General features: G+C 36.7%; 2 protein-coding genes across 8 annotated transcripts; both read left to right on the top strand.

Moving 5' to 3' along the window:
- The first annotated feature begins 1,102 nt into the window (after positions 1 to 1,102).
- LOC122276031 (E3 ubiquitin-protein ligase SINAT2-like) lies at positions 1,103 to 5,760 on the top strand. 7 transcript variants are annotated; one of them, XM_043085446.1, is made up of 5 exons: positions 1,235 to 1,400; positions 1,525 to 1,552; positions 2,981 to 3,283; positions 4,649 to 5,035; positions 5,155 to 5,760. In XM_043085446.1, exons 3-5 carry the CDS (start codon positions 3,068 to 3,070, stop codon positions 5,473 to 5,475), a joined length of 924 nt encoding a protein of 307 aa, XP_042941380.1. In that variant the 5' UTR covers positions 1,235 to 1,400; positions 1,525 to 1,552; positions 2,981 to 3,067; the 3' UTR covers positions 5,476 to 5,760. The 7 variants fall into 7 exon arrangements, with proteins under 7 accessions (XP_042941381.1, XP_042941380.1, XP_042941378.1 ...); XM_043085447.1 differs by lacking the exons at positions 1,235 to 1,400; positions 1,525 to 1,552 and adding an exon at positions 1,103 to 1,226; XM_043085444.1 differs by lacking the exon at positions 1,525 to 1,552.
- Positions 5,761 to 6,324: 564 nt separating this feature from the next.
- LOC122276030 (probable protein kinase At2g41970) lies at positions 6,325 to 9,928 on the top strand. The gene is made up of 8 exons (XM_043085441.1): positions 6,325 to 6,644; positions 7,083 to 7,260; positions 7,807 to 8,063; positions 8,143 to 8,269; positions 8,346 to 8,619; positions 9,072 to 9,204; positions 9,312 to 9,398; positions 9,580 to 9,928. The coding sequence occupies exons 2-8, from the start codon at positions 7,167 to 7,169 to the stop codon at positions 9,703 to 9,705; spliced, it is 1,098 nt and encodes a 365-aa protein (XP_042941375.1). The 5' UTR covers positions 6,325 to 6,644; positions 7,083 to 7,166; the 3' UTR covers positions 9,706 to 9,928.
- The last annotated feature ends 1,098 nt before the right edge of the window (positions 9,929 to 11,026 follow it).

Raw genomic sequence — 11,026 nt, 5'->3', positions numbered from 1 at the left:
TGAAACTTCCCTCCCAATCCAAACAACATCTAAATTATTTGTTGTGACTATTGTTTCTTCTGTGAAATACCGACAAAAAATAGAAAAAAAATCAATCGTTTTCTGTTGCCTCTTTTCTCTTCCTTCATCAGTTCTTTGGAAACGAATCACCTGGCAGTATAATTAACTTTCTGACGCCAATTTTATGACTTTTATCATTTATCATTTATTATGACGTCCATGCATAATTGCAAAATCATGGGCCTACATATGTTCTGTTGGAATTAAATACGATGGCAGGAGAGAGTAGAGCGAGCAAAGGAGCTAGATGGAAGATAAGAGTGGCAGACAAGATTCCCATGCATGGGACACCGTATAGATATATAGCTAGTAGCTCAGCTAGTTGGGATAAGGTTTGATCCATAAATTGATAACTACGAAACAATCATGTATATACTATAATTTCTTAGAATAATTCTTTTCATCAGCCACTATTCACCACCCACATCCCACACCTTATGAAAAACATCCATACATTCTATAAAAAAAACTCTTACATCCTATAAAAAGCTATAAGTGTGGGGTGTGTGATGTGAATAGTGACTGATTTGTAGCAAAACTCAATTTCTTATACGCATGAGATCATTCCAAGTGGCTTTCAATCGTGTTAAAATTTTGGAACCTTGGTTTGATGGTATGGAACGAGTGGGTGAGTTAGCTTGTATTAATCATAATGCTCGGTTCACCTACATAATCACTATTGATTTTCCATATTATTAGTGTTATCTTTTGTCGTATATACGGTCAGGAATATACTTAAAATCCATACAATATTCATTGCCAATTTGTCAGTCTATATTCAAGGACAAAGTTTGGAGCTTGATAATGCGCTACCAAATGAAGAAAATTGTCATTCCATTATTGATTTGAAGGAAGTTATGATATTGATGTGGAATAAAAAAAAAAAAAGGTGGAAGATTAGCTGAAACGGACACCTCCAAGTGGGTATTAATGCTGGATATATGTTGAAGATATGCAATGTTTGTGCAGGTTGTTTGAAAAAACGGGACAGACTGTGCAAGAATTTTTTTGTTCCAGTTTTTTTTTTTAATTTTTGGAAATTAAAAATAAGAAGAAAAGAATCCGATATTTAAAACGTTGCGTGCGGGTACGGTCAGTAGTCCGCGGTCGGGAACCGAGTCCGAATGCCCATAAAGACGAAACAAAGTTGCGGAAAAGTTTTGCAGGTAAAAAAAAAAAAAAAAAAAAAAAAAAAACCCCGAGAAAATATTTTCAAAACCACATTTCGCAATTGTGATTTGTGGAAGAATAGAGGCAGGGGCCGTTCGTGACCCGCACCGAAAGAAACAAGATATCCTTTTATTTTTTTGTTCTGCAATTTCCACACCCGGGTAATACGCGTAAGTCCCGGAGCTCGTGGCACTGTGTTGTTTTGTTTTTTCTGATTTTTTTTTTTTTTAAAAATTTATGTTTCTGATTCTGAGTGAAACCCATAGTTAATGGATTTAATTTGATCGTGTGCAGAGACATTTGGTTTGGAAATCTCAACAGGGTATTTGTAGTTTTCTTCTTTTTGGTTTGTTCTTTGGTCGTATATTTTGTGGGTTTTGTTTTTTCTTTTGATGGACGATGATGGGTTTGTTTTTTCTTTTGATGGGTGATGATCTTTGGATAGTTTAAATGGGTATTCTTTTGGTTGTTCTCATGGGAGGTTTTACTGCATTCTTGATTTGTTTAAGTGGAAAAAGGCAGTTTTTGGCGAGACCGAGTTTTGCGTGTGATTGATTGGTTGGGTGGGTGGAAGTTTGAAATTGGATTTTGCGTTGTATTAGTGTTCTTATACCTATTTTGATTTATTTGATGCATGGCTCAAGTGGGAAAGGTAGTTTTGGCACATAAGTTTTGAACTTCGTTGAATTTTACTTATTATTCTTTTTTTATTTTTAGAATTTTGAAATGTTTCTCTGTTCTGATTTGTTCTCATGACGGAATTAATGACTGATTTGAAAAGATAGGGATTGTTTTTGGACGAGTTCTTCTTGGCACTTGGTCGAATATCCGTCTGTGGGAATCACGATCCTATTGCTTTGTGCCTGGGATTTGATTGCTTCACGGTTTATGTAAATGGAAATGGTTGTTTTGTCAAAACCCACTTGGAGTTTGTCCCTATGCGATGAATATGCTCAAGTTGTAGGCGATTGGGTTTACTGAGTTATGGTGGAGGAATTTATGTGAAACTTTTGGGTTTTGGGATATAAATTTGCGTTTAGCTCTGTTGATTCCATTCTGTATAATGTTTGAAGCTGAATCATTCTTTAATTGTGTATTTCATTTGCTTGAAAACATTTTTCATATGTTTTTATCTCGTTCCTGTTAAGTGTGCATACAAGGTGAAGTTCGAAATTTATATCCATCTGCTTAGCACTGCTTTTCATTTCCTGAAGACTTTAAATTGCCTTTCAATGGGAAGAGTTTTATTAACGTTATTTCACTGGGGAATACAAATGGTTCATGAATGTCGAATTACAATATTTAGTAATTAGAGTAACCGACAAGTTGTTATGGTTTGGGATTTGTAGTATAGAACGCTTTTGAATTATAGAGGTCCACGAATTGTATATTATCTACCTGGAAAAACGGATTCATCTGTGTGTCTGTCTAGTTGTTGGTGGTATTTTTCTCACCTTTGAAAATCAGAAGAGTATTCTTGTGATACAATTTAATTAGGATGGACGTGCTAAGGGTTCCACCAATAAGCCTATATCACTTTAGGTCCACAAAACCCTTTTAAGTGGTGGGAGTTGCTGTGGGAGTAACATATTGACACCATTTTCTATACACAATGTTCAGTTCATTGTTAGGTCTATCTTTTATATTTGGTTGTTCAGTGAAAGTTGAATTCAATATTTTGTATTAGGTGTGTGTGATGTTCTTTTGCACTTATATCCTTTATATTTCTAACAGACCAATATTGTTATAGGGGACTAGAAGAGGAACATTTGGAGAGTCAATCAAAGTTCAGAATCTTGGTCATTGAGCTAGAAATATTATTAGATTTGTATTAGCAATGGCTCCTGGAGGCAGTGCTTGCAAAGAAGTCCTTGAATCTTATCCTACAGTTTCAGATTATGAAATAGCAACAGCAGAGCTGGAGACTAACAGCAAACCTACAAGAGCTACCAACGGTTTGGGTGGACAACAAGGGGTTTATTCAACTAATGGCGTGCATGAACTGCTTGAGTGCCCCGTCTGTACATGTTTGATGTACCCTCCTATACACCAGGTTTGCTAATTCTCATATTGTCCATTCCATTCCTGAACTTGTCTTTGATCTGTTTCAGATAGGAATCACATTTCTAGTTTTGGGATGTTCATTTGGAATGACTCTTTAAAGTGCTTTAGAGTTTAAATTACTATGTGTAGCGTGTTTGGTGATGTCTCCCATCTATGTACAATGTACATGCTTTTAATTTTTGTTTTCTACTACACTTGAAAGGTTGTATTGAAGCATCAAATGCTGTTGCAAAGCAAATTACATGTACAAGTAACTTTCCCAACATTATCAAATGTAACTGTACTGTAGGACTGTTTAAGCTAAAAAGAGAGAGGAATATAGAATTGTTAGTAAAGACTCTGTTGGGTTGCAGAACATTCTAGTATCTAAAATAAAATTCTTCGGCTCCCACTCCAATAAAAATTGTCAATTGTAATTTTTATTTATCGTTATATTATACTCACCTTGGTACTTTTACTGTAATTCACCCTGCAACAGGCTTGAGTTCTTACTGCTCCCATTAAATACGGAATCCAAGTTTGTAGGTGCAACTTGAATAACTGATTATTATAGATCCTAAAGGAATCCAATAATAACTTAATGTTAATATATGTGTGAATTATAAAAGAATTTTTAAGCACATGACAGCTACCAGAATTTTTTATTTTCAAGAACATGTGCTATTTTAATGAATCTGTGGAGTGGAAGAATTTGTTAAAAGGATGGATCCTGTTAATTGGCACCTTATTCAGTCTACACATTTATAATATATATCAATGTTCTTCCCAATCAGATTCTTAGCTGAAACCATGCTAGAGAAGTTTCTGGTCCTTTGGGGAAGCGTTTAGATTTACCTATTATTGTCTTTCCAAATCTATTTTTCAAATGATGGATGTGGTATACACCCTCCAAAAGAAAGGACGGTTTGGGTAAAACTTTGGGCAATGAATTTATTATCAGGTGGGTAACTTTGGAGATCTTTTAGGTTGCTGGATAGCTTATGCCCAAGAGATATGTCTTGGTTCGTGTATGAGGGGTTGGTTTGCAATGAATTATAAAGTGAAAAGGAAGCTTTACTATTCGGGAGGGTAATAGAGTACTATTTAGTTTAAGCGATTTAACTTTAATGTGATTTTGGAAGGCTTTGCATCAATAGCTTGCAAATTCCTTTTGATTAAACAGTGAATTGTAACTGCTTCCTTTGTTCAAGCTGGTTTGGATGTTAGGTTATAAAATATCAGAACTGGAAAGAGCTTCTTGTCCTTTTTCTCTTAACATGCTAATTGAGAAATTATTCTATTTCTATGCATGCTCATTCCGCATATTCTAGGTTTTCTGAACTCTCTTATATGTCTCTGGATTCTCATTTTGTAGTGTCCAAATGGCCACACACTGTGTTCAAACTGCAAGATAAGAGTGCACCAGTGTTGCCCAACTTGCCGCTACGATCTTGGGAATATCAGGTGTTTGGCTTTGGAGAAAGTGGCTGAATCATTGGAGCTCCCATGCACATACCAGGCTTTGGGTTGTAATGATATTTTCCCATACTACAGCAAGCTTAAGCATGAGCAACATTGTCGATTTCGTCCATACAACTGCCCTTATGCTGGATCCGAGTGCTCTGTCACAGGTGACATCCCAACTCTTGTTGAACATCTCAAGGACGATCACAAGGTTGACATGCATGATGGTTGTACCTTCAACCATCGATATGTTAAATCAAATCCACATGAAGTTGAGAATGCCACATGGATGTTAACTGTAAGTATTTCATGCCATGCTCCTAATATCTAGATGGCTGGCCTTCCCATTTCCATCTTCACCGAGTATGATTCCATTTTGGTATACCAATTGATGTTTTGATCTCCATTTTGGTGCAGGTGTTCAATTGTTTTGGAAAACAATTTTGTTTGCACTTTGAGGCTTTCCAGCTTGGTATGGCACCAGTCTACATGGCCTTCTTAAGATTCATGGGCGATGATAATGAAGCAAAGAAATTCAGCTATAGTTTGGAAGTTGGCGCAAATGGTCGGAAGCTCATATGGCAAGGAATTCCAAGGAGTATCCGTGACAGTCATAAGAAAGTTCGCGACAGTCAGGATGGACTCATCATTCAGAGGAACATGGCGCTCTACTTTTCTGGTGGGGAGAGGCAAGAGCTGAAGTTGAGGGTTACCGGCCGTATATGGAAAGAAGAATAACATAGAGAAAGATGATGGATGTTTAGGTGAGTGTACAGTAAGTCATTGGGGTCGCTTCATGTGGCAGCTGGTGAAGCTTTAATTGTTCTGATTAGGTCTCCTTTTGTGTTTACATGATGTTTCTGTAATTGGGGTCAAGTGCATTCTACAAACTTGTTTGTCAGCGGCCCTACTTTCCACAAACTCTGGTTGAAAATTTGTGTAAAAGTTCGAAACAAATAGTGGCGAAATTGTAGTGCCAAAAGATTCATTTGGTACGATGAATGGAGTTTTACATTTTTATCATTGCCATCAAACTGCAGGCTTTTGGCCATTAAGATTTAAATCTTTGGTTGTGGATTGTCATCAACTTCTTTTCGTCCTTACGAGATATTATAAGTTATGTCGAAAGTTGGAAAATTAATAAAAAAAAAAAAATGAAGAATTGCTCATGGAACGTGAGAGCATTGCGATGGTGCGGTAGGAATTAGGAAGTGCACAAGACGTGCATCAATGGTCGTGAAATTATTTGTTTGGTAAGATTGCGTTTGCACAATCGAACCCTGTTTAGAGATTTGGACATTAAAGATGTGAGTCGAAGTCAGAGATGAACCTGTTGGAATGCATATTTCGTGATCTGAGTCTATTAGACAGATCGTTATATCTTTTTAGACTAATGCTATATGCAGTCGTAGAATGTATAAATACCGTATAATCGTTTTGAAAAAAAGTGAGGTCCACGATTAAAAAATTAGTTTTTTTTATTTTTTTAATAAATAATTTTTTAAAATATCCAAATCCATCCTTTCACCTTTGAAAAGACTAACGTATTTCTTGTTTTAGCTGTGTTTTGATTTAATGAGGCATGGAATTTGTGTCTCTCACTCTGTTTTTAGGACGCGTGGGAGGCACTTAGACGTAGTCACGCAGGTTGGGGTAGTAGATTAGTTTTAGCGGTTTAAGCTCTCCAACCGAGTTTCCCGCGGAACAGAGAAACGTATGCCACTGCCCCAAAACAGAGATCCCATCCGAGGAAGTTAGAGAAAAACGACTTTCTGCTTCCTCTGTTTCCAGATCTCTTTCCTCTGTTCCTATATTTCTCTCTCTCCCAAATAATTCTTATTATTTTTCTTTGTCTCCATCAAGTTATTTTTGGTGTCTTGGCTCTTATCGGTTTGATCGGATCCTAGGTAAATGTTTATTTATTTATTTATTTTTCTCGAGAGATTTTTCACATGTTAAGAACATGAATACTTCGAATTTGCATACATTGGAAGTGTTTAGCTCATTTATCATCTCTCTTTTATACCAAACAAGTCAAACATTATTCAAATTTGCTTTCTCTTGTTACATTAGGTTTGTTACCTCGTTGTCATATTGAAATATAGATTACATTGGTGCTTTGAGATTGATACAAAGCAGAGGAACCTTTGAGAATTAGAGAAAAAAAAATATGTGGGTTTTCACTATTCTTCCGTTTTGTTTGTTTCACTTATCTCTAATTTTGAAGGTCAAGTGAAATTTGAAGGACTCTTCTGTTGTTCGGGCTCTTTCGTTCTTTTTTTGTTTTCCTCTCTTCTGCAGTACGTTAGATTCATGATTTCACGTATGGGCTTGGAATGATGTAGTTACAGGAACAGTGTTGTACTGAATAAAACAGTGTTCGTTGCTTTGAATGGGTTTTTGAGATTGCTGCCCCTGAGACTTGAACTATGTTCTGCTGTGGAGATAAGGAGGAGGAAAACCTCGGTCCACCAGCTAACCAATATACTGCACCACCCAGAGGGGGCAATGCATATGGCGGGGGTAACATACTTCCAACTCCTTGGTGTTGTTTTTTTAGTCTTCATGTACTCTTACATTACAATTTCGTGATCCGTGTTAGTATGTAAGGATAAACATGAGTTAAACAACAAACAAAATTGTCTAAATTGTTTACACTCTGTTTTCAGAGGCAACAAGACGAAACTTTTGCTTGTTTTTTTATATGTCTACAGCTGTAGCATAATGTTCACATTGTTCAGATCTTCTAAATCCAATATTTACTCTTAACATTCATTTATACCAGCAAAACTTCACTCCTGATTCCACTCTGAATATGCGTTTCTGAATTTATGTAGAAAGCATTGCCGGTAGATGTATGATGTTTAGACCCTTCAATCAATAACTACCGCACTTTCACACGGAAAAATAATATTTTTCTTGATGTTTGTTTTACATATTTATCAGTGATATAGGCAGCATATGACTCTAACGGGGAACTTCTATCATGAACAACAGTCTCATTACTATTGAACACACTTTAAATCACATCTTGAAGGGTGATGAAGTATTATTTTCTGTGAATGACAGCCAGCGAGAGAGGAGAGCCCAGGGGTTCCAACATGGTCAAAAGTGGAGCTCCGCAGAAAGTATTACCCATTGAAATACCAGCCATGTCATTGGATGAGTTAAATAGGTTGACCGGTAACTTTGGTACAAAGGCTTTGATTGGAGAAGGTTCTTATGGCCGGGTATTCTGTGCAAAACTAAGTAATGGTCAGTCTGCAGCAATAAAGAAGCTGGATACCAGTTCGTCACAAGAACCAGACACTGATTTTGCGGCTCAGGTGAGATTATAGAACAATATTTTTCCTCTGAAAGCAATATGTTTGGCACTTGATTTCACTGTTGTCATGGTTCATGCAGTTATCAACAGTTTCAAGACTTAAGCACGAGTATTTTGTTGAGTTAATCGGGTATTGTTTGGAAGCAAATAATCGAATCTTGGTATATCAGTTTGCCACAAAGGGTTCTTTACATGACATATTACATGGTATGACCAGTTATTAACTATAGAACTTATTTCCCAGTCCACATCGAATTGGGTTCATATTTGTTCTCTAATGCAGGGAGGAAAGGAGTAGAAGGGTCTGCACCTGGTCCAGTTCTAAACTGGAACCAAAGAGTTAAGATTGCCCATGGGGCTGCCAAAGGCCTTGAGTTTCTGCATGAAAAGGTACAGCCCCCCATAGTGCATCGTGATATCAGATCCAGCAACGTCCTACTTTTTGATGACTTTATGGCGAAAATTGCCGATTTTAACTTGTCAAATCAGTCTTCTGATACGGCGGCTCGGCTGCATTCAACTAGAGTCTTGGGAACATTTGGTTATCATGCCCCAGAGTAAGGCTTAGGTTCTCACTAATTTTAGCTTCCCTTCTGCTCTCTCTCTCTCTCTCTCTCTCTCTCTTTTTGTTTCTCAATTTCTAAGTTCCTTGAAGTCTCTGGTGGACCGTGAAAATGAACTATGAACTGTTTAATCTCAAGATAAAAGGTAAGCTATTACCTTTATCTGGATTGAATCGAAACAGGAGTATCGATAGTATATAACCTGAGGACATGTCTCTCATAACCTGCAAATGAAAGTAGTTCTGCAACCTTCTGAATGAACAGAATTTTGCAGTTAATGCCTAGACTGCAAATTACCTACCTGTTATGCCTTCAATTTTAATACTCATCTCTTATTCGGTAGTCTAAGGAAAAGACACTTTATTCTGCTCTTAAGATTATTGTAATCTGTTGTTGATTTTCCTTTTTTTTTTTTTTTTAAATAAACGTAATTTCTTTCTGTTCAGGTACGCCATGACAGGGCAGATAACTCAGAAAAGTGATGTTTATAGTTTTGGTGTTGTTCTTCTGGAGCTCTTGACAGGAAGAAAGCCAGTAGATCATACAATGCCTAAAGGGCAACAGAGTCTTGTTACTTGGGTAACGTTTTTTGCCAGATTTGTCTTGATTGCTTTGTTTTCTGCTGCTTCAATTTCATTTGCTTTGCAACCAATATACACCTCTGATCGGTATTCCAACTACCGCAGGCAACTCCAAGATTGAGCGAGGACAAAGTGAAGCAATGTGTAGATCCCAAGCTAAACAATGACTACCCACCGAAGGCAGTTGCTAAGGTGGTCGTCTTCTTCATCCTTCCCCTTAACATTGTTATTTCATGACATACAACATTTTAAAGTTCCCTCCTAGGATATCATGTCAAAACTTGACAGGATATCAGAAACTCGTGAAACCAGGCCCCTTTTAATTCTGGTCATTCCTCAGAAAATCTTCTCAGTTTTCGTGTAATTTTCTCAGTTGGCAGCAGTTGCAGCACTCTGTGTTCAGTATGAGGCAGACTTCCGGCCAAACATGACAATCGTTGTCAAGGCTCTCCAGCCACTTCTTAACTCAAAACCGGCAGGCCCGGACTCTCGTGCGTAGTAGATCTTCCTCAGAATCAAACCGACCTGTCTCCTGTCATTTGTAATTTTGTAACTCTTCCCATGTTCCTTGTAATCGTATTTTCCATTATTCTAATATTGACTGAATCATGCACAGCAACGAGCATGTGTCTGCTTAAGCTCTTGTGAGTTCCAAAGCATAAATGTACTTGGTGTGTATTCTTCATGATTTAGAATCAAAGAAAAAGAATACTTGGTGATGATGTAGCCGAAGCAAGAGGAAAAAATAAAAGTGAAAAGAAAAGGAGAAGAGGATAAGAAAATACAGTAAAAGGATATTAATCATTAAGTTTAGTAACATCACATCGTTGTGCTTTAAGTTACGGTGATCTTGATTGATCTGTAAACAGTAATAAAAAATATTAAATATTAAATAATAATAAAAAAATATAATAAAATATTAAATAATAATAGAATATATATCCTAAAACAGCCTTTTAACAACTGTGAGAATTCAGACAAGCCCACAAAAGGTTCAACGCAGCCTATCTGTTCTATTTGCTAGGCCTTATGGATGGGCTTTCTTTTGTCCCTTGATGGAGAAACCACCCTGCCAAAATTAGAACTGGAAGCGTAATTCTTTTTATTTTAAATAATCATCATTGCATAATATTTTAATATGGCATTAAAATGATTTATATTTAAAGTAAAAATTAATAAATAAAAAATAAATAAACTAATGCCATGTCACGAAATTATATAAAAAAAAAGATTAAAAAGTCTATATATAGCATTTATCATGCTACCCGATTCATTGGCTATTTTTCTACCTTCTCCGGTCGAGATTGTCCTGCCGTCTTACAGGAATTAAAGAATGAAAATGTAAACAGACTAACCTACCGGTGGATCCGTGTAGAAAGAGCAAAAAGCTCATGACAAATTAACGATTTTAAATACCAGAAAGCACCTCATCTTTCAACAACATGACAGCACCACAAACTTTTCCAACCACACGACACATACAATGACAACATTATTACCACAATGGGCAACATTAACTACACACACATATGTATATCCAATTGCAACAGTCCATCTGGATAATACGTGGCACTCAGTGATACAACATTTAGGATCTCTTGTAAACATCTTGTCTGCGACGTCTTCTTTTGCAAAATCACGCGCACGAATAATGGGTGGAGTTTTGAGTTCCATTCGATAAGCAAGGACCCAATACAAACTACAAACTCGACCTCTTGAGGTCACTTTTGTCTTTTGGAATGAGCCACTCGCTCAATGCCGTCGCCACTTCCACTTAAAAAACACCATATTACAATTATGTTATATAAGATGTGTTATAT

This window comes from Carya illinoinensis, chromosome 9, assembly GCF_018687715.1.
Source record: "Carya illinoinensis cultivar Pawnee chromosome 9, C.illinoinensisPawnee_v1, whole genome shotgun sequence".
Lineage (NCBI taxonomy): Eukaryota > Viridiplantae > Streptophyta > Magnoliopsida > Fagales > Juglandaceae > Carya > Carya illinoinensis.
The sequence above is the reverse complement of the archived record's forward strand: the minus strand, read 5'-3'. Positions and strand labels throughout refer to the sequence as shown.